At 33.8% G+C, this 24,165-nt stretch overlaps 1 protein-coding gene across 1 annotated transcript in view; it reads left to right on the forward strand.

Annotated features, from left to right (window-relative positions):
* Positions 1-24,165, forward strand: part of MUC19 (mucin 19, oligomeric) — a 52,218-nt gene that overhangs the window by 11,852 nt on the left and 16,201 nt on the right. Inside the window, 21 exon segments of the mRNA XM_024740418.1 lie at positions 1,671-1,806; positions 3,038-3,130; positions 3,747-3,831; positions 4,008-4,145; positions 4,853-5,002; positions 7,265-7,359; positions 7,798-7,924; positions 10,022-10,268; positions 12,351-12,403; positions 12,497-12,597; positions 12,837-12,988; positions 13,298-13,436; positions 14,467-14,571; positions 14,666-14,860; positions 15,451-15,690; positions 16,351-16,507; positions 17,517-17,642; positions 19,286-19,427; positions 20,114-20,145; positions 20,383-20,385; positions 21,946-21,984. Of these exon segments, the coding sequence (XP_024596186.1) occupies positions 1,671-1,806; positions 3,038-3,130; positions 3,747-3,831; positions 4,008-4,145; positions 4,853-5,002; positions 7,265-7,359; positions 7,798-7,924; positions 10,022-10,268; positions 12,351-12,403; positions 12,497-12,597; positions 12,837-12,988; positions 13,298-13,436; positions 14,467-14,571; positions 14,666-14,860; positions 15,451-15,690; positions 16,351-16,507; positions 17,517-17,642; positions 19,286-19,427; positions 20,114-20,145; positions 20,383-20,385; positions 21,946-21,984 (2,555 nt within the window).

A 24,165-nucleotide genomic window follows, 5' to 3' on the forward strand; every position in this document is an offset into this window, starting at 1 on the left:
GTCTACATTTTATTGATAGTGACATAATACTAATATTTTAATGTAATTTGAAGTAATTCCCTAAATCCACATGTAAAATAAACTTTTCAGAAAAAAAAAAGCAAACTTCTGGCATTTTCTGTGTTGATATTCTGTCTTTCAATTTTTGAGGAAAGCTTTGTGTTTTATGTAAAATATATGAGCTTTCTTTGTATCTTTAAAAGACAATGTTTTTTTACTAACTAAAATAGTGTTTTGAATAGTAAACCGATTGGTGGTTGCAAAACAGAGCAAAGCATAATACAAAAGTATGGTTACAATAATGAAACAATATGCTAATTTCCAAGAATATTTAAAAATATACAATTAGAAACAACCCAACACTTTTCAAATAATTTTTATATGAGGCTACATTGGTGAAGATGCATTTAATCCAGATAGGATTTTTTTTTTAGATTCTATACTTTTGACATTTTATTGGTACTTTCTGTCACCTTGGCCACAAGAAGTATCGGTGTAAAGCTTATCCACATTACTACGTTACATAAGGAAAATAAAGTTGCTTTGCAAATTTGGGGGAAGGCTGGAAAGGAATGGGGTGAGGGGGAGAAAGGGAAGAAGAGGCAACATCAATAACAAAAATATAAACTTTGCTAATTGTATCCCATTAAACCAGTGCTCTCCAAACCTCCAGATAGGATTTTAATGTGCCAAACGTTAGTGTAGATTATTTCTCTTTTAGTTGAATAGCTTGATTCTTCCTTTCACATTCAGGAACAATATTCTGACCAGACAGATTTCCCTGTTCCTCATTATGCCTTTTCTCTGAAACTCCACATATCTGCTGGACTTCAGAGGACTTTCTAGAATGTACTGTGTCCTTGTAAGGAAATAAACTGACTAAATGAAAACTAATATATTATTAATACTGTAATATTTTCTCAATAAATAGGCAATGTTCTGTTAGTCTGGTAATAATATATTAATAATAATTATGAATAACAAGAGCTATGATTTATTGAATGTGTAGAGTTGTGCTGTCCAAGAGAAATATAATGTGAGCCACAAATATGACCTACATATATAATTTAACACTTTTAGTTGATGCATTTTAAAAAGCAAAAAGAAACAAACAAGTAGAATTAATTATAATCATGTACTTTACATATCCAAAATATTATCATTTCGACATGAAATTAGTATAAAATGTTGAGAGATTTTACAATCTTTTTTCATATTAAGTCTTAGAAGTCTGTGTGTATTTTACATTTACAGCAGATTTCAATCTGGACTGACAAGCCGCATTTCACATAATCAGTAGCTATGTCTCTATACTATATTGGACAGTGCAGGTCTATAATGTAGCATGTAACAGGTGTTTTAATACTAATAGTGAAATGTGTTCCATTTAAACAAACTCCTGAAATCCAGTTTACAAGTTTTTATATGTTTAATGCAGGCAGAAGTTATTATTTTGGTCAATGGAATTAGAGTCTTTTAAAATACCAGGATACCATGGTCAATGAGACATTTTATCAAAGCTGAGATGTTGGGTAGGGAATGAAAATAGTGTAAGAAAACTTAACTAGATGTCGTAGTTTAAGTTATGATTTTTTAATGTTGTGTTATTTATTTTCACCATAGAGAAAACATAATTGATGACCTTTAACATAACCATTGCATTTTAACAGCACATGCCAAGAAGCAAAGTGGTCTTGCACTGAAATGTTATGTCCTGGAAGATGTAAGGTGGAAGGAAGTTTGATTACCACCTTTGATGGTGTTAAATACAATCATCATGGAAACTGTCACTTTTTGGCCATCCATGTACGTAACAGTCTACAACACTTGAGAAAACTGACACATCAAACTATTTCTTAGCCATTTAAAAATACAATCTTCATCTTTATTTACTATTAAAAATAACAAACATCCCTTCAATCATTGGTTATGTATTTCAGTATCTGCTTTCGGTCACATATTGACATTGACAATGATTATTACCTGTGCTCCTTAGAAATTCTTGATAAACAAAAACAATCAAAATCTCCTTCATTGCTAATAATTTGCTAAATACACCGGGAAAAGTTTTCCTTTTTCTACTTTTCTTTGCATGTGTTCATTAATGTCTCAAATGAAACTAACTTTTCAATTCCATAAAGGATCTTCCTCTTTCATCATTATTCTTTTACATTTATTTTTAGTTTTTATAATATAACAGTATGATAGAGGTTATCCTTACATTTAAACTCTTTTCAATATTAAAATTTTAAGTAATCTGGAGTTCAATAAAAGGGGGATTCTATTTCGTAGCTTGTACCTTTAGCTAGCATGAGAACAGGAAATTTTACTGAATCTTCCTGGTCAGAAACAAAGATGAGCAGAATTTGTGACTCCTGAAGTGAGAGATGTGGGTCAATGACCAGTAATCTGAAAAATGTAGTTGCTGCTATCAAAAGTCAGTTTTCCAAATCTTCTTTCCTTTTTTGTAATACTCCTCACATAATCCATGAGAATAGGGGATGGGCAAAGTGAGAGGGAAATATGTAAAAATATATAGAATATTTGCTTCTTATAGATTAGAGATTCCTAGATCTTGAAATGAAAACTGGAAGTCAATGTTTGGCATGACTTTTATTATGGGTTGACAAATTAAATACCTCTCTCATTGGATTTAAGTTGACATCATGGATTTTTCCAGAGAATAAACAAGCTATGTTCCCTCTAAGTCCTATTAGTCTCAATAATGCAGCACAATTCCTGTGGAGAAGATGAAAAGTAAAGCTAAAAGAAAAAAAAATAATGTTATGAAAATCCACCAGTTATAGACTACTTAGATAGTCTTAGATGCAAGAAACTTGAACCATCTGTAAAGCTCTTGGCCAATCCTAGACTGTGCCATTGACTGAACTAGGTTTCTAGTTTCAGAGCAGAATGATAAGATGTAAGCCTTTTGCATATTTGAAATGCAAACATGCATTGTGAATGAATCACATAATAATAGCATATATTCAATGACATTTTAATAAACATTTACATGAAATGCATTTTTTAACAGGATAAAGATTGGTCTATTAGTGTTGAGCTTCGTCCATGTCCAAGTGGTCAGTCAGGAACGTGCTTAAATAGTGTTACACTCCTCTTGAATTCGGTAAGTAATCAGATTCCTAAAGCAAAATTGAATCAGTTACTCCACAAATTCAGAATTTTCAGGTTGTAAAAGAGAGGTTTTACTGTGTAAATTCAAAGCATAAATAAGATTGGTAAAGTCTCTGGAAGAGCTGGATAGTTCCAAGGATCCTTAAGTATATCAAAATTAATGTAGACACATAACTAATGTGCTAATTACAGGTCAGCCTTATGTGCTTATTCGATTATTAAAATCTATGGCCCATTTAAGAAGACATTTATATTTGTTTAGAATTTCATGTATTTGGAATTATCATTTTAAGTGGAGATGACCTATATGGTGGGGAGGTCACCTAGCTTGATCTTTGGTACTTACAAGTGGTTCGACCTTTGGAAATCCAAGTTACCTTCTTGGGTCTTGGCTTCCTCATCTACAAATCAGGGATGAAAAGTCCTTTATAATCCTCCTCAAAGAATTGATATAAGAAATGCTTTAAAAATGATCTATATTTTAGATATTTATAAATTAATCCATTACAATTAAACTTTTATGGAAAAAAATTTCAGGTTCATATATTACACTAAAATGAATTAATATTGTAAATTAATATGAACTAACAATGTGTTTTAAATATTAGTCTGTTCCAGTTGAAAAATACATATTCAATAGAGATGGAACAGTCACAAATGACAAGATTAGAAATCAAGGTTATTATTATTCAGGTAAGTTTAATAATACCATTTTAAAATAAATATAAAATGCATTAATTTATTCAATCTTTAAGGATATTAAATGCTTCTCCTTTTTAAAATCTATTAAAGTATAAAAGCATTTTAAGAAATCAAAAACTGTTTAATATGTCAATTGTTGCTATTAATATAAATTATTACTTTAACAGAAAAAATACAGATCTCCAATGCATCTTCCTCATACCTTCAAGCAGAAACATACTTTCATGGAAAACTGCAAATACAAATTGTTCCTGTGATGCAATTATATGTTTCCATGCCACCCAACCAATTCACAGACACTGTAGGTAAGTCGTCTAGATATATTTTTATTTCCAAGGCGCTCTTGTAAACATCTAGTGTAATTTTCAGTTGTCTCAATTAATGACATTAGACCATAAGGCATTTTAACTTAATCTTTCCTTCCATATTGCAGTAAAATAATTCTAACATACAGTGAGGACAGCTTTATTTATTACAAAATCTATTTCCTAATGGTTTTCAACAATTTAAAAATTTTAAGGTTTTTAAATTAAGGATTTATTAAGTGAGATTTGATAATTTTTGTTATTTCATTTTGCTAATATATGTTACTAAAGCTTTGACTTGTAGAAGAATAAATGAAAATACTATACATATAAATCTTTGAAAATCAAGTTTCAAATACAAGCTATTATAACTTGTCTTTCTGCTCATAGATTACATTTCTTTTACTGAGTTTTTCTGTTATAGAAATCAGCTCTTACATACTGTCCAAATATGAAACAAAACAAAGAAACGATGGCAAATCCTACAGTTACTCATTTAAAACCATCTAAATTTTTGCAATATACTTTTGCTTAAGAAGGTGACATTTATACACAGAAAAAAAATGTAACTCATGGGTCAGAAGGGTCCAGATAAGAAAGACAATACTCTCAGGTGGCTTATACATGTTTTGATTTGAGTAAAGAACTGAATATGAATCCAAAAAGAAGATGAGAAAATGCTAAAATTTGTTCTGTGCTCTATACAGGACTCTGTGGTTCCTACAACAACAGAGCAGAGGATGATTTCATGTCAAGTCAGAATATATTAGAGAAGACATCTCAGGCATTTGCTAATTCTTGGGAAATGATGCCTTGTCCTAAAGGAAACACTGCTTCATGCGTCAGTATAGAAAAAGGTAATGTTAATTGAACATCAAACTCTGTAATTAGATATCTGGTACTGGAATTATAAACTTATTCTGGTAATAATATGAGACTACCAGATAATCCTGGTTTCAGCTAGCATTTGTTGTACTATCCCAGTTTTAGGGGGAACAGTGGAGAAACAATCGGGCTGGTTGATGACACTCTTAGAAAACATGTCTCATTGGGCAATGGAGGGAGGAAAAGACACAGCTGTCTTTTTCTGTACTTACTCTTTTCCTCCTTATACAGTTTTCTCCATGGTTATAGAATAATAGGGTTAGAGGAGACTTTACCTATCACTTAGTTTATTAGTATTCCTATTTTATTTAGTTGTAGAAGTCATCATTTCTTTGAATAGTGAGACTCACCGTAACTGCTGAGACACTTAATGATGCAGCTATAGTTAGATCCAGGTCTCCTAACCATTGCCATCATGTATACCAAACCTCAAATATAGATCTTAATGGGAAAACTGTACACTTGTATGATTCAGCTCATGTTTTAGCTTACCAAATACTTTCATACCTATTAGTTCAATTTATTTCCACAAATATTCATGAAGGACATAGATGAGGTTATTATCTCCATTAATGTAGATGGTGATAATGGAGTTTAGATAGGGTGTTCTTAATAAGGTGTAATCCAAGTGTTTTGAGTCCAAGTCTTTCTCTGATTGTTCCCCTAGTATTGCTGATTTTAATACATACTTCACTTTATGTTGCTTCTTTCATAAGTAATGGAATGCAACGGAAGGTAAGTTAAGATGTATTAGGATAATATGTTAATTAGTTATTTCTAAATTAATCTGCATATTTGAAACAAACGTCTGATCAGTTTTTAATAATATTTAAAAATTACTAAAGCGATTCCTTTTGAAAGTTTCATCTATTTGTTTTGATTTAAAAGATGAGCTGGTAAATGCATTAACATCAACATGGTAATACATATTTCACAGTTTTAATTGTTGTTATTTTGTTTTGTGGGTGTTGCAATGAAAAAAATGAGCATAGGTAAAAAACATATATCTCATAGAAACCAAGCCAATTTATGTTAAGCAGACTATATGTTAACAATTTTGAGAGATATGTAAATGACTCAATTTTCAGTGTTTTATATATAACTTAATAAAATAAAATACAGAAAATTAAACTATACTTTAATAAGATGTTAATAATGTTTACAAAAAAACAGTGAAACCTGGTTGCAAGTTTGGCCTCATAATTGGCCTCAATGTCCTTTAAATAGGTTCAGTCATGTTCCTTTATTGCTTCCTGGTGACAGTAACTTTTAAAGGTCAATCAACAAATAGTTAAAAAAAATTTTAGTAATGTTTGTCCTAGTCATGGTCATCATCCTTAAGAATCTGCAAATCACTGAGCAAAACATTTTCTACTCAGATGCTATTTTTGTGAATTTTCTCTTCTGTTAATTTAATCTGAGACTAGTTATTTATAAACCAACCAAATATCAATTAAGCAGTTAAAAATAAAATTAGCATATCTGAATTATTGATATTGGTTGTCCTAATGTATGACCTTCAGAAACACTGATCTGACCTACTTGGGTGACAGTACTAACATTTCATAATTTGACATAAATATGTATTTTAAATTAAAAGGTACATAAATAAATACTCTGGTTCCCTTATTCATATTTTTATATAGAAACTGCCCTTCAGAAAATGTTAACTGATTTAATATAAAAGTCCAAAGCTAATAAAGATTTGCCTCTAAGTTTAAATAGTTTCTGATTATATCATGCTATTTTTGTATATAGTGATAACAAATTATAGCAAAACACTTTAAAAACATAACTGTTGGGGCTTCCCTGGTGGCGCAGTGGTTGAGAGTCCGCCTGCCGATGCAGGGGACACGGGTTCGTGCCCCGGTCCGGGAAGATCCCACATGCCGCGGAGCGGCTGGGCCCGTGAGCCACACCTACTGAGCCTGCGCGTCTGGAGCCTGTGCTCCGCAACAAGAGAGGCCGCGATAGTGGGAGGCCCGCGCACCGCGATGAAGAGTGGCCCCCGCTTGCCACGACTAGAGAAAGCCCTCACACAGAGGCGAAGACCCAACCCAGCAAAAATAAATTAATTAAGTAATAAACTCCTACCCCCAACATCTTCTTTAAAAAAAAAAAAAAAAAAAATAACTGTTTTAATAAAGACAAAAGTTAAAAATTTACACTTTCTCTTTTAATCAAAAAATTATGACATTTTTGATCTAATATGTGGTTCATTAATTTTCTTCCAGAAAGGTTTGCTGAAAGGCACTGTGGAATTCTTCTTGATTTGAGTGGGCCTTTTGCTTCCTGCCATTCAGTTGTGGACCCTAAACCATATCAAGAGGTATGTGAGGGTCTGATATTAACAGCTTTTTTTGAGAAATATTTTGATAATATATTAAAAGCAGCATGAGATATTAAAAATGTTCAAATAGCAGCCATTGTCAGTAGATTAAGATATATGTTTAAATTTAACATTGGATTATACTAATTTATTCAATTGTTAGATATACCAACTCAAAACAAAAAGAGGTACTGGAAAATAACCCCAAATGAGAAAAGTCTTGAATAAGTTTCTTTTTCTGTCTTTTCTAAGTTCTTGGAAAACTCATTTAATAATTGATTTGCTATTTTGTATATTTTTGAAAAGAAGTAATTCCAAAAGTTTCAAGGACATACGTTTTTCAGGGAAGAGGAGTGGTTGTGAACTGATTTGTTATACACAGTTTTCCTGTTCTGAATATTTTCATAATGTAATATAAATTTGTTTCTTATTTTAAAGGAATGCAAAAAATATACTTGTACTTGTGAAAATAGTAAAGACTGCCTGTGCACGATTTTAGGCAACTATGTGAAAGCATGTGCTGAGAAGGAAACTTACATGATAGGATGGAGGGCTGGGCTTTGTGGTAAGCAGAGGCTTTAGATAACTCTACTTTCTTCTCAATTTTACAACAGTTGTGTGTGAGTGTGTGTGTCTAGGTGTACTTTAAGCATGTGTATTTACAAGTCTGTACTTTGTTCTTTCAAAGATGATTTTATGTTTTTTCAAAAAATATGTTTTTTGCAGTCCTTGCATATTTACTTCTTGGTTTATTTCTTCTATCTTGATTAAATACATTCATATTTTAACAAGAACAGAATATATATGCATTTATATATAAATATATGTTTCTGTTCAACTTTTGTATGCTGAAATATAAATAATGTTCTGACATGCATTTTTAACTCATAGTCAAATATTAATAACTTATTTTGAAAAAATAAATTAGTAAGCTAAGGGCTCAACTACTATGTTTACAAAATCTTACTTTGGGGACTTCCCTGGCAGTCCAGTAGTTAAGACTCTGCACTTCCATTGCAGGAGGTACAGGCTGGATCCTTGGTCAGGGAACAAAGATCCCTCTTGCCACGTGGCCAGAAAAAAAATCTTATTTTGTTTTAAAATATTTATTACACTAAAGTCAGAAAGAGAAGAAAAAATACTGTATGTTATCACTTTTTTGTTGTTGTTGTTGGTACGCGGGCCTCTCACTGTTGTGGCCTCTCCCGTTGCGGAGCACAGGCTCTGGACGCGCAGGCTCAGCGGCCATGGCCCATGGGCCCAGCCGCTCCGTGGCATGTGGGATCTTCCCGGACCAGGGCACGAACCCGTGTCCCCTGCATCGGCAGGCGGACTCTCAACCACTGCGCCACCAGGGAAGCCCTGTATGTTATCACTTTTATGTGGAATCTGAAAAATAAAACAAACTAGTGAATATAACGAAAAAGAAATAGACTCACAGATATAGAGAACAAACTAGTGGTTACCAATGGAGAAAGGGGAGGGAAAATATAAGGGTAGAGGATTAAGAGGTACAAATTTACTATGTATAAAATAAATAAGCTACAGGTATATATTGTATAGCACAGGAAATGCATCAAATATTTTGTGATAAATATAAAGTAGAGTGTAATCTATAAAAATTTTGAAGCACTGTGTCGTACACTGAAACTAATACAATATTGTAAATCAACTGTACTCAGTAAAGAAAAAGTGAAAAAATTCTTATTAGAAAGCTGATAAATCCTTCATTTAATGGAAAAAAATGTTTATTGCACTATTCAAAAACGACTTCAGAGAAGTACTTGGTTTACAAAAAAGAAAAACTTTTGTAGAAACACATCTCTATAGATAAATCTTAATACTGCATAGCCAATATCCAGTTAATCAGTAAGGTCTGCCAAGTCCACCTCCAAAATTTCTTTCAAATATATTCATATCTTTCCATCTCTTTTGCCACCAACCTAGTTCAAAAGCCGTCACTTTTACTTCTGGGTGATTGCAATAACCTCCTTTAATATCCAGTCTTGGTTCCCTCTAATCCAATTTCTGCAGAGAAATCAGTATAATCTTTAAAGTAAAACCAAATAAAACTAACCTGATCATGTGACATTCCAGTCTAAAACAAGTCAATGGCAATTCATTGCTTTTAGGCTAAAGACCAAGCTGCTTACAAGGGTCGTGCAAGTTCTAAAGGCTACTTGTCTCTGGGCTTATAGTTTCTATTCTTCTACTTGCTTTTTGAAAGAATTTCCCTCTCTTGTAATTTAGACATAGAATTACCAGACATAGAATTACCTTTCTCCAGGCTGTCTTCATGCTGTCCATCTACCCCCTCCTTTTCACTAAGTGCAGGTTCCCAGCTGTACACACTTAGAGCTTCCTATCTTGCTTTTTTAGCATGCAGCACAATTGTCCTTTCCCCAGGAATATAAGCTACAGGAGAGCAGTGTTCTGCCTATCTTGTTTATGGGCTTTATTCTCAGCAGAATGTGTAAACATTATAGTAGTGTCTCAATAATGACAGAAAAAAAGAATGAAAAAAGGACAGGTACCTTTTCCTCTATTATTCATAATCTCAATTATGATTAATTCACTATAATACCTATAAACATCAACTTGAGGTAAGATTATTAATTTTCCTGGTTATTTACATGTTGATTATTTTTCCCTATACCAACAGATCAATCTTGTCCAAGTGGCCTAGTTTTCAGGTACAATGTTAAAACCTGCAATAGTTCCTGCCGATCATTGTCAGAGAGAGATAGGAGCTGCGATATGAAAGATGTTCTAGTTGATGGATGCACTTGCCCTGATGGAATGTACCAGACTAATGAAGGAAACTGTGTTCCAAAATCTCAGTGTGACTGCTACATAAATGACGAGGTCATACAACCAGGCAAACTCATCCATATTGATGACAATAAATGGTATGTCATTTATATGTCAGTATAACAAATATACTTGTTATGACTTTGAAATCAAGGGACTGTGCTTTTCAGAGAAATAGTCTTTTGCTAGTATGAAGTCTTCTTTAGACCTATCATATTTAAAATTTTGTATTTCTTATTAAAGTTTGATATTACCTCTTTTACCTAGAGTGTTCACTACACTGTAATGGCCATCGCTGATTTATCCCACTCTTGTTTGGTTTTAAATGACAGTAGAAAAAATATTCTAGAAGCTACTACATACAGACAATGCAAAATGATTTTATATTCAATGTTTCCTAGTTGTCTCTCAGCATTTGTCATTCAACAAAGAGTTATTCAATAAATATCTACTGTGTGCCATGTTTTGTGCTGAGCCCTGGAGTTACAAAGAGTGAGCATTGTCTTGGACTCAGATATTGCAAGGAGGTTTGTATACTATCATATGGTACCAAAAAGGGCCAGTTGCTACTGCAGGAGATAAAAAACTTCTCAGAGGAGACCAGCATTTCAGTTTTCCTAAGGGATGAATCTTCCAGACAAAATTGAGTTGTGAAGAGTGACTTCTAGTGGAGTAAACAGAATGAACTGATGTAGGAAATGTTTGAAAAAGTATTGCACATGCAGGTTGTTGCTGCACAGGATTACGCTGGAAAAGAAGGCAGTGACCAAGGCACACTCAAGAGTTTGAACTTTGTTCCTGGGAAGTAGGAGGTGCTGAAGAATTGTAACTTTTTGTAATGGATAAGAAGGTTGTGATTTCTGCAGTCTGGGCAAAGTAGTCTATCCACATTTCTAATTCGATACACATAAATAGCAATTCTTAAAAACATAACTGCAAAATTGAAGCAGTTGTTTCAAAAAAACTTTGGATGCACCTTCTCTCTTTTCTTTAGTTCCATAAAGATATCACTTAGCTATGAATAATTTTTCTTGGTCATTTTAAAGGAAAGGATGCGTATCAACTCTTTTCCATCAAATATGTAAAACATTTGGTTGGGGTTTGGTAATGATACATTCCCTGTAGATGTTGGGGAATCCGTACATTACCTTTTTAATAAAACTTAGGCCAGCACCTCCAAATTATGGTTGCCTTCATCATTATCCTGTTTCAGACCTCTAAGACCTCTTATTGGCACTACTGTGAGAGCTAACTTGGCTGTTCTTTGCCCTGTCTCTCTCTGTCTCTGTCTCAAGTTTCTTGTACTACCAATAGAATATCAAATCTCTAGCACTATTCTGACTGTGTCACTTAGCTGCTCAAACACTTTTGTTATGGTGACAGTTGCTTAAAGAATAGAAACAGGGATTCCCTGGTGGTGCAGTGGTTGAGAGCCCCCCTGCCGATGCAGGGGACACGGGTTCGTGCCCTGGTCCAGGAAGATCCCACATGCCGCGGAGTGGCTGGGCCTGTGAGCCATGGCCGCTGAGCATGCGTGTCCGGAGCCTGTGCTCCGCAGCGGGAGAGGCCACAACAGTGAGAGGCCCACGTACCGCGAAAAAAAAAAAAAAAAAGAATAGAAACAAACTTGCATGTGAGACTAACTGAAATCTGGCCGTAACTTACTTCCAGTACTTCTCCCTGTAATGTATCCTGCCTTCTATCAAACAAGTCATTGGAACATACCTTGTTCTTTCCTTTGTCACATTTTACATCTTATCAGCAATATTTGTTGAATCTTACTCATCCATCAAGATCAAGCCATCTTTTCCATGAAGTTTTCTGTATGTCCATAAGAACCTTGCTTGTACATTTCTATAATACATACAGGATTATATCTTATAATTTGGTACATTTTATGCATCTTCTGGGGGACTGTGTCTCATTGGTCTTATTATTTGTGATAAAACAGGTGGTTTATGAATGAGAGGTTAAAGTTGCTGTAACAGTGTACTAAGAAGCTGTCATTGGAATTTTATTTAAATGCATCATTTCCAGGACTTCCTTGGCGGTCCAGTGGTTAAGACTCTGTTCTCTCAATACAGGGGGCATAGGTTCGATCCCTGGTTGGGGAAATAAGATTCCTCATGCTGCACAGCACAGCCTAAAAAAAAAAAAGTATCATTTTCTTTTATTTCCAGCATATGTCGAGATGGAATTCTTCTTTGCCAGACTCCCATTGATTTAACACTACGTAAGTTTTGAAATCATGATGCTTAAGATATCTACTTTGGTTAAAATAAGCAGACCAAGGGGCCCTTGATTAACAGCTTCCCTTGTTCCACAGAGAATTGTTCTAGAGGGGCTGAATATGTTGACTGTAGGAATCCTAAGGCACAGAGAAGAGTTGACAGTACCTGTAGCACTCGGAACATACCTAATTTTGAAGTAAGTAACATGGCATTAGAGTTTAGTTTCTTAAAAACTTTTGTTTCAGTGAAGAAGGAAATTAAAACATCAATGAAAAGTAATTAGAAGGTCATATTATTTTCTGTGTGTCATTTTGATTTGTCAAATGTTGACTCTAAATGTATATTTGGTATATTTCTGCATTGTCAATTAAAACTGATAATGTAATGTATTTAGACTAGTGCCTCATGGTGTATATTTTATATTTATTTCTGTAGGAGAACTTGCCTTGCAAGCGTGGATGCTACTGTCCCGTAGGAATGGTTCGAAATTCTAAAGGGAACTGTGTCTTCCCTGATGACTGCCCATGTTCTTTTGGTGGACAAGAGTATGACCAAGGAAGTGTCACCTCGGTTGGCTGCAACAAATGGTGCATAATAAAAGATTACTACTTTATTTGTTTTGGATATTTGAAAGTGGACAATCTGCTCTGATTTTTATGGGAAAGAAGTCATACTCTGGGATATTTTGAAAAATAATGGTAAAATGTAGTTAGAAAAAAGCTATCTTTAAAATAGAAATTTTACATAGCATTATGTACAATGAACATCAGATAATGAAGAAGCTGCAAAATTTAAACCAATATGAAGCATTGTTTTGTGCTTCTTTACAAAAACCATATGAGTATATGAATCTTGACGTAATATACTTACCACACTGTATCATTGCTCTCCTTTAGTACTTGCATAAAAGGATCTTGGAACTGTACACAAAATGAATGTCAAACCACCTGCCATATCTATGGGGAAGGTCATGTTAGATCTTTTGATGGAAAAAGTTACAGCTTTGATGGTCTCTGCCAGTATTCATTTATCGAGGTAATTGCAAGTGTATTTTATCACAATTTTTCTTTACTTATTATTTATTTGTAGATGAACTCTGGAGTATTTTATTCTCAAAATGTGAAATTAAAAAAAAATGGCCCCTTATATGTTTCTCAAAGGCAGTAAAATGTAACATAATGTAAAAATGAGTCTGGAGGCAGTAGACCTAGATTTCACTCCTGGCTCTGCCATTTCTCAGATGTATGACTTACTTTGGGCACATTCCTTAATCTCTCTGTGTCTCAGTTTCCTCAGCTATAAAATGGGGATGGAAATAGCCCCTACTTGAAACCAAAGTAGAGAAAATATTGGCGCACATACTAAATGCTCAATAAATGTTAGGTGTCATTATTTTAACAACAGCACTATCAGCAATAACAGTTACATTTTCTTGAGTGCTTTTTGCAAAGCGAATTTATATATTTTATTACATTCAATCATTTAAAATATAAAAGGCTTATATTATTATTCCTATGATGGAGATGAAATTGAGGGTTAGAGAGGTTAAGCAACATGAATTACTAAGCAGAAAATGCTATATTCAACCTAGATCTGTCTGATTCTGGAGTTCATGCTTGTTCCATACACCTAAACTACTTCCTAAGTAACATGTAATGGGTGAAGTTTGGATTGTTTTGCATTAGTTTTGATTGAATATCAAATTTCATATAAATCACTGAGGAAAAAGCCCCCACATCTTATCTAGCTATTTGCAGAGCCTAGAAATAAATCTAAGACTTACACAATTTGAATATATATACATCTATGGTATAATTCTAAACTTGTATAGAGGTAATGGGAAAAGGACTCAGTCAAAACAAGTTAACTAGTTTGGACTCAGCAAAGGCTACAGACCCATAACACAGTTACACCACTGTCTTTTGGAAATTCCATAACAAAACATGTGGTAATTTATTGATTATAAGGGGTCACTGTCTAAGAAATGTTTGTCTGATGCAAACATTGTAATTGAGTTCCATGTCCCTGATATAAATAAACTATTATTAACATTTAATTTTTAAAGGATTATTGTGGTCGTGAAAATGGGACATTCCGTATTTTAACTGAAAGCATCCCGTGTTGTGAAGATGGGCTTACATGCTCAAGAAAAATTATAGTTGCTTTTCAGGTACAGTACTGTTTCTCTTCACTTTCTTTTTCTCTCAGATTATGCACCGCCAAATAAAACTAATGTTTTTGTAAGTCTATCTTTTCATTTATAGGATCAGAATATTGTCTTGCAAGATGGTAAAGTCACAGCAGTCAAAACTACAGAAAGTAAGGAATGTGAACTCAGTGGAAATTCATACTCTGTTCATACTGTTGGCCTGTACTTGATTTTGAAAATTTTAAGTGGAATAACCATAATTTGGGACAAAAATACAAGAATTTCTGTGTTATTGGATCCACGCTGGAATGTATGTATATCACGTTCATATATATAATAATATAACAGAAGCAAATAACAATAGAAGCAAAATCATTTTTGCTGCTGAAGATTAGAGACATATTCAAATGTGGAAAGTGGGAGAATAGTAGTCTTTGTTATAGAACAAGGTTCCACATCTATTCAACCTTACATGAAGTATTAAATGTAATCAAAGATGATAGAAGTTGGTGAAAAATAAATGCAATAAACCTGAAGCATTCTAGTTTAGCCATATGTGGTTGCTTGGTGTATAGATAGAATTAATGTAATCCTTGGAACAAATATTCTAAGAACCTAAGAGTATACTCCTGTATGATTTGAAGCTACTGAATATAATTATTTTTAAATTCTTAAGGCATTTATCTTGGTCAATACTGAAATGTAGGATATCTTGGATTAAATGGGAGCAGAATCTTATCCACAGATTCTGGTTTCCATTCAAAATTTGGAATTTAAAATAGATTTATAATATACACAATCTTAATATCTCTATCATATGTCTATCTATCCATACCTATCTATCTCTCTCTATATCTCTAGCATAACTCACTTTTAAAGTTCCCTTTCTGATCTATATAGGGCAAAGTGTGTGGTCTTTGTGGAAATAACAATGGCGATCTTAAGGATGATTTCACAACGAGATACTCATCAGTAGCTGCTGGAGCACTGGAATTTGGAAATAGTTGGAAAACAAGTCAAGAATGTTCAGACACAGTAGCTCAAACCTTCCCATGTGACTCAAACCCATACTGTAAAGCTTGGGCCGTGCGGAAATGTGAGATCATCCGGGACAGCACCTTCAGAGACTGCCACAATAAGGTAGTGGGGCTCTGAGAGCAATGACAGGCATGGGTTTTACTCTCAGGTACTCAGGTGCTGTGCTTGATGCCAAAAATCTTGGCTTTCTGTGCACCGATGGTGAAAAGAAATACAGAGACAGAGTTTTGGAGCAATGAGAAAAAAGGCTTTAATCTTTGCCTGGCAAAGGGGAAAACACAGCAGGCTAGTGCCTCAAGAACTGTGCTCCCCTTCCCTGGGGAACAGGGAAAGATTATATAGCCTGGGGCTCATGGTCTGGGGTAGGTGATAAGGCTGAAAGTAATTAAGGTCTTGCATGTCTTTTTTTCTGCAAATTCATGGCCAAAGCTGGTGTCAGGTGGCTCAGCAACCCGGTCTGGTGTCCCTGAAGTTATTGCCTGTGACCTTCTTTCTGAAATGAATAGTGCTACAAGGGAGTGCAGGGGAGAAGAAATGCCAGGTGCAAAGGGTAGTTCATATGGAGTCAGAGAGTAACTAGCCTTGTGAAGGACAAGGCTACAAGTGTTTGTTAGTAGTAACAGCTAAAGAATAACCAAGATTGCTTAACTCTTTCAGGTGTGGTTATATTGTTTCCCCAGTCTGTTCATTGTTTTCTTATTTTCCTTGTTTATCAGAAAAGAAAATCTCATTTCTATTTTTGCTTTAACATGGTCTTCCTAGGTGGACCCCAGTACGTACTATGATGCATGTGTTGAAGAAGCTTGTGCATGTGACATGGAGGGGAAGTACCTGGGATTCTGCACAGCTGTGGCGATGTACGCAGAAGCATGCAGTGCGGTTGGAGTCTGTGTTACATGGAGGAAACCAGATCTCTGTCGTAAGTCCATATGTTGTTGTTCTTTAAAACATAATCAGACAGAATTGTTTTGTTAGACAACCATTCTTCTCCTCATATTTTCTATAAAACACATATTCTTGGGCATAGACAGGTTTAAACACATGTTAATGTTTGTTTATGATTGGAAAAAAAATACCTATTTAAAAAGGTATAGCACCTGGCACAGTACATCAAATTCAACTTTTTTAGTTTCAAAAGTTCTTCTGTTCACAGGGGAAAATTGAATATTGATGGAAAATATTTCTTATTCATACTTAAATGAACAATGAACTGTTTACCTATCTTGGTATAGTTATATATTCTTAAATATTTACCTCCTATATCACTTTTGGGTGAAGTCCTCACACATCATCTTGAAAAGTTCTACAGAGTTCTAGTCAAGATAAACTGTTAAATGAATATAAACTGAATTTTGTTATGTGTGGAATGTGGTAACTTTAGTAGAAATTAGTCAACACATTTCCTTCCAAAGGACGGTATGATAAGAGAAAATGTGCCAAATGAGAAAGGTTGAAATTGAATCCTCATTCTATTTAGTTTATTATGTACAGCTTTATATATTATATTGAAATCTTTAGTTGCCTCATTTGGGAACTGTTATTTACATATTAAAGAAGCTTAATTTCCCTGGAGATTTATTTTTCTCATTTAAGCTTAGACATTAAAACCATGAATATAGACTATGACCTAAAATAGCTAAAAAATGGGAAAATTAATATTTACTCTTCCACCTCAAACCAATCTTATTGTGAGATGTCAAAGAAAAGTGCTATTTTGATTCTATATGATTTCCCTCCTTTTTTGTAAGCTGTTTTTGCTCATATGGCAATTTAGATAAAGCCAAAGGGACTTGATAAGACAGAATGATATACTTTAGTTCTGTTTATTGTTAGTTTCATTCAAAAACTCTTATAAAAATGCTTTGGAAAATGAAAGGTGAAAATTGTCATGTAATGAATGCAAGTAATTTGATATAATTCAATCATAGCTGTCTACTGTGATTATTATAATGCACCTGGGGAATGCAGCTGGCATTATGAACCTTGTGGTACATTGACTGCAAAAACGTGCAAAGATAGAGTAATTGGCCAGAAGTTTTCTGCAGTTTTAGAAGGTAAGACATATTTTAATAATTTCCATGAAGAAGCGCAAATTATACTGATACCTTAAAACGAAAATATTTTAGGATACTGACAATTCAGTATCTTACATTTTGTAATTTAATGAATAGTTGTTTATCTTTATTATGATATTAATATTTCTACATTAGAAATATTTTGTCTAGACATAAATTATCTATTTAACAGGAGAGAGAGAGAGAGAGAGAGAGAGATAGGGAGAACATAGTGATCTGATCGCATTGGCAATCTTTATACATTTCATTAGACAAGGTAGTTTGTTGAGAATGTAGTTTCAGAATGCAACATATAATATAATCTCACTTGAATGGAGGCCAATTAACTATATCTCACAGTTAAAAATTACCTTATTCCTAGCATTACATATCTTAGAGAAAAAGAATGAAGTGACAAGAAAACAAGATGATACAGAAACTTTCCAAAAGTCACATCTGTGTTAAATCCCAGGCTTTAGGATATTTTCAGCCCATTTTATTATGATTTCTGTTATCTTCGTCTACCCTTGTGAAAGTAGATATTTAGAACTGGCATTCACATTTCAAGACCCATATCTATCCAAGTCTTGCATTATGTTCAACAGCGTGGCTATCATTAAAGTAGTAAATCATTTAAAATATTTTAGGAAACATATTAGAAAAAAATTAAATCAGCCAAAATTTCTAAATTCTCAGGTTTATATTCATTGCAAGAAGGTCTGAATCCTGTTCAATTCTTTTTTCTTAACAAAACATCTTTATTTATTTATTTAACATCTTTATTGGAATATAATTGCTTTACAATGGTGTGTTAGTTTCTGCTGTATAACAAAGTGAATCAGCTCTACATATACATATACCCCCATATCTCCTCCCTCTTGTGTCTCCCTCCCATCCTCCCTATCCCACCCCTATAGGTGGTCACATAGCACCTCGCTTATCTCCCTGTGCTATGCAGCTGCTTCCCACTAGCTATCTGTGTTACAACTGGTACTGTATATATGTCCATGCCACTCTCTCACTTTGTCCCAGCTTACCCTTCACCCTCCACGTGTCCTCAAGTCCATTCTCTCCATCTGCGTCTTTGTTCCTGTCCTGCCCCTAGGTTCTTCAGAACCATTTTTTTTCTTTAGATTCCATATATATGTGTTAGCTTATGGTATTTGTTTTTCTCTTTCTGACTTACTTCACTGTATGACAGACTCTATGTCCATCCACCTCACTAAAAATAACTCAATTTCATTTCTTTATATGGCTGAGTAATATTCCATTATATATATGTGCCACTCTTCTCTATCCATTCATCAGTCAATGGATACTTAGGTTGCTTCCATGTCCTGGCTATTGTAAATAGAGCTGCAATGAACTTTGTGGTACATGACTCTTTTTGAATTATGGTTTTCTCAGGGTATATGCCCAGTAGTGGGATTGCTGGGTCGTATGGTAGTTCTATTCTTAGTTTTTTAAGGAACTTCCATACTGTTCTCCATAGTGGCCGTTTCAATTTTATATATTTTTCACTAAGAGTATGCTGTTGTTTTGCTATTATCTACTTCAGTTCATGGAACCATTGAAGTAAGTTTACAAAGGTACAATGTAGTTTCAGCAAATAGAGATGAACTGCAGGTCATTTTTACACACAGGCTGTTATGCTAAGTGCCCAGACAGTGCTCCCTTCCTGGATGAGAACACCATGAAATGCGTCAGTTTGTCTGAGTGCAGCTGCTTCTATAATGACATCATACCTGCTGGTGGAGTGATCCAAGATAACTGTGGGAGAATATGGTAAATTCTCTAACTGTCCAGTATTTCTGTTTCTTCCATTTTTATTTAGAAAACAATTAAGAAAAAAATCAGTGAATATATTTTTTAACTGTTATTTCTAAATGGGAAGGTCAGCTTTAGGTTCAGTTTTATATCACTTCTGTTGGTTATTTTGTGTTTTCAGTAAATCCACATATCAACAAATGGTTTGTTAAATCTTATACTTAGTGCATAAGACAGAACAGAAAATGTCACTATGTACTTTTGGGTAAAAAGAAAGTTTTCATTCCATAAATGTAAGATCATGTTTATAGGCTTTCAGACAGTGACATGGAAGTAAAGAAGGGAGGTCTGTACTAGAGCGGCATGGCCATCAAAAAAAAGTCATGTTTGAAACTTAAAATCTAAGAACTAACTTTACAGCTTGACTCCAAAAATTCCTTTAGGTCCCAAGAACTCCTCAGTGAAAAGATTAGGAAACAGTACATGAAAAATACAAAAAAACAAAAAACCAGTTTGAATCCACAGCATGCTCTTGGGGAAACAGTTATTTACTGTTCTCTTATTTGGTTCTGTTTTGATTTTCACGGTTAGACAATTTGTTATTTTAAATTTGGGAGATGTATGTAATTAGGAGCTAAAAATTTCAACCTAATTCTTGTTTTTTATTTTGATTGTTTATTTTTTGTTTATAATTTAACTTTCAGCTATTGCATCGCAGGAGAGTTGGAGTGCAGTGGTGAGTCACTATGTTTTACTGTAATCAATTTAGGAAAGATGAGGTAAAGGGTTTGGAATCTTTTCATATCATCAACAGCAGAGGAGTAAGTACTTAATGCTTTAGACTGCTCCTCAGTGGATTGAGACTATTCCGTTTCAGGGTATTTGTTCATATTGGGTCAGTTCAAAACCAATGCTGTCAAGGCACTTCGAACCACTGGTAGATGGGGCAATTCTCCTGCCACACTCCTGCCAGTCTGTAGGTTCTGGGAATTAAGGGAGTGAGACATCAACTAAAATAATTTAATAAAGGGATGGAGTGGAAGGTGAGGATTATATAGATAGAATTCAATACTTGAAGGATTACTCATGTGCAACATATATCTTAAAAAGAAATTTTAATAAGCTTCCAAAGAATATATAAACGACTCCTGTTTTGCATTCGAAATTGCAAGAAGTGAAATAAAAAAGGCCAGATAACTCATAGGCAACTTGAGTTTTAGATTTTTTTTCACAATTTTTCATTCCTGTCAATAATAGTAATTTATGATTATTTCAGAAACTGCTCCTACAAATTCAACATTTACAGGTAAAATCATCATTATGGTTTAAATGTGTATTTCTGATGTCTTTTTATGGATAATCATTTATAGTTTCACATGAATCTGTGCCAGCAAAAGATATGCTGGTAAATATGCTGATATAAAATTTCAAATTAAAATTAACAGTTACTGGGCTTCCCTGGTGGTGTAGTGGTTGAGAGTCCGCCTGCCGATGCAGGGGACACAGGTTCCTGCCCCAGTCCGGGAAGATCCCACATGCTGCAGAGCAGCTGGGCCCGTGAGCTGTGGCTGCTGAGCCTGCGCGTTCGGAGCCTGTGCTCCGCAACGGTAGAGGCCACAACAATGAGAGGCCCGCGTACCTCAAAGAAAACAAACACATAAAATTAACAGTTACTAGAAAATATGTCAAAATATTATACTCCTGTGATTCAAGTTAGAAATATGATTAGAACGTACAATAGGTATTGTATGCTTATTAGTTAAATATAATCATCCAAAGCTTGATATTTTTAGATGATAATTGGAACAAGTGGAATGAAAAAGAAGTAAATGTGATCTCCTGTGAAGTAAATATTTTGAAATCATGATTATACTGGGAGATGACTTGAAAACATAGAAATAAAAGTTAATTTATTTTTCTTAACTCATGTATTTGTTGCAAGCTATAATTTGTTGCAAGTATTTCAGTTATGTCCATTCAAGAGAGTATTGGGCAAAATGCAGTTTACCTTTGGGTTTGGAACTTATAATACATTGGTGATATAAGTGTACTTAGAGTTGCTACAGTACACTTACACATTCCTGTCTTGTATGATTCAGGGATAGAATTTATTTCCTGTTGATCATTATTTGGAGGTGGTGTCAATTAAGAGATAGTATAGTAAATTGGAAACCTTAGGTTTTGGTAATGTAGTTAGTATGTGGTCATCAGTGAAGTGTTATTTATTTTAGTTATCATTGGTTACTTTCCTAAAGCTAAGGTATCACATGTCAGGGTTTGTCTTGGCCCTGTCTTATAAAGTTCCTGTGAGATTTTGGTTAAGTGGTAATAACAGAAAATAGTTATCTTTGTTGGGCATACAGTAAGTATACAGTGGTATTCATATTGATTTAATGAAAGATTGTTTTGTTAATTAACCTCTGCATACAACTTCAGAAACTTTTATTAAGTTTATGGCAACTGGTTTCTTGAACTAAATTTCCCAGCAAAATTATTTAAGTAATTTATTTTCATAAATATTTTCTTCCCTAAACAGCTACTACAACAGCTACCTCCATACTAAGCGCTGAAGCAGGTAAAAAAAATGCTTATTTGCTTTTTAGCTTCTAAATAAGCATCAAAGTGAATTTGCAACTCAGGCATTTGGCCCTTTTCTCAAATTTGTCATTCTCTATTTATTTATTTTCTAAATGACAAATGGCAGGGTCTACATCCCAACTGTGATTTTGGTGAAGAACCTTTTCCCTATTCAGAGATCATGTGTCCTAAAAATAACATTCTACATATTACTAATTTGGAAGAAAGTGGCTACAGAAGAAAATTCTATGCTAAATTCTTTGAAAATAATTTATATTTTCTTTTCAACTGACACCAAGGAATTTTAACTTTAATTGAATCATTTGTAATTAAAGCAGTGATCAGAGAAGTACAGGAGTGCTTCTGGTAAATGAATTTAACTGACATTTTATTATTTATTTGAATTATAGAGATATCTAACCCATATCTAAATAAATACTTTGTAATCTTGCCTTTCAACACCATTTTAACATACATTTCCAAATATTTGTCTTCTCCTTTGTACAGCAATTACACTGGTGACCAGTAGCTCAGGCACAGGCAAGCCATAATCATCAACCACAACTTAATCAACTTAATCATTAAAAAAAATTCCAAAACTTCCTTTTTCAGTATTATACCTTTGCAGTTACACTTTTCAGGGAAGATTTTTGTTTTTTTTTAAACGTCTTTATTGGAGTATTATTGCCTTACAATGGTGTGTTAGTTTCTACTTCATAACAAAGTGAATCAGTTATACATATACATATATCCCCATATCTATTCCCTCTTGTGTCTCCCTCCCTCCCTCCCACCCTCCCTATCCCACCCCTCTAGGTGGTCACAAAGCACAGAGCTGATCTCCCTGTGTTATGTGGCTGCTTTCCACTAGCTATAAGTTTAAAAGCTGGATGAATCAGGCTCCTGGACTTCAGACTATACTACAAAGCTACAGTAATCAAGACAGTATGGTACTGGCACAAAAACAGAAATATAGATCAATGGAACAGGATAGAAAGCCCAGAGATAAACCCATGCACATATGGTCACCTTATCTTTGATAAAGGAGGCAAGAATATACAATGGAGAAAAGACAGCCTCTTCAATAAGTGGTGCTGGGAAAACTGAACAGCTACATGTAAAAGAATGAAATTAAAACACTCCCTAACACCATACACAAAAATAAACTCAGGGAAGATTTTGTTTTGTTTATTTTTAACATTTTAGAAGAAAACTTTGGAAAAAAATGTTATACAAACTGATAAGAGTCTTTGACTTTTACTTGTGGTCTATAGATTTTAAACTTTAATTTTACATTTGGACATCTATGTACTATTTAATCAAATTTCTCTGAAACATTAATTTCAAGGTAATCCATCTTATATATTGCCATAGATGTTATCAGTAACACAATTTTCCTTCCACATGAAACATTTTTTTCCATTATGTTCTCCAATTCAGCAGCTTCCATTCCAGAGATTACTACATCAAGCAGTGAAATCATCCATAGGTGAATCAACAAGCCTATAAACTGACAAATATAGGCTTTTACATATATTAAAATTGTGTTTTACATATTAGAATCAACAGACCCACTCTCCTATACTTAATACCTTTTAATTCCCCTCAATTAACATTATTTTTCTTTCTCCTCTTATTTATTACTTTCTCCAATCTGTCTGTCTCTGTATATACATATATATTTTAAAACATAATATTTTATTGAGGTATAATTGGCATGTTAACATTTTATTAGTTTCAGGTGTTCAACATAATGATTTGATATTTATATATATTGCAAAATGATCAGCACAAGAAGTCTAGGTAACATCTTTGAAGTCACAGATAATGGTTTGCCATCCTTGTATTCCCAATTGCACTTAGTCCCAAGCTATATAATAGTTAGTATTCAATAAATATTTGTAGAATTAATGGATGATTCTTCTTTTCCCTGTCCCAAATTTTAATTCAGGTTTTTTCTTTTGGCACAGAATTTCTAGTGAAGATTATACTATTGATTAGATATTATTTATACTGATGAATCTTATAGTTCATACATTTCATTCATTGGAGCTAATATTTCTTCTCTAGAATACAAAGAGATAGTGTAAAATCAAGACTACTTTTTGATTATGATTTTATATCATGATATAGAATTATGACTAATTTGTGGTACTTTTGTAATTTTTAGTGTTGTCTG

The sequence above is a fragment of the Neophocaena asiaeorientalis genome, unplaced genomic scaffold (assembly GCF_003031525.2).
Source record: "Neophocaena asiaeorientalis asiaeorientalis breed wild unplaced genomic scaffold, Neophocaena_asiaeorientalis_V1.1 scaffold340, whole genome shotgun sequence".
In the NCBI taxonomy this organism is placed as follows: Eukaryota; Metazoa; Chordata; class Mammalia; order Artiodactyla; family Phocoenidae; genus Neophocaena; species Neophocaena asiaeorientalis.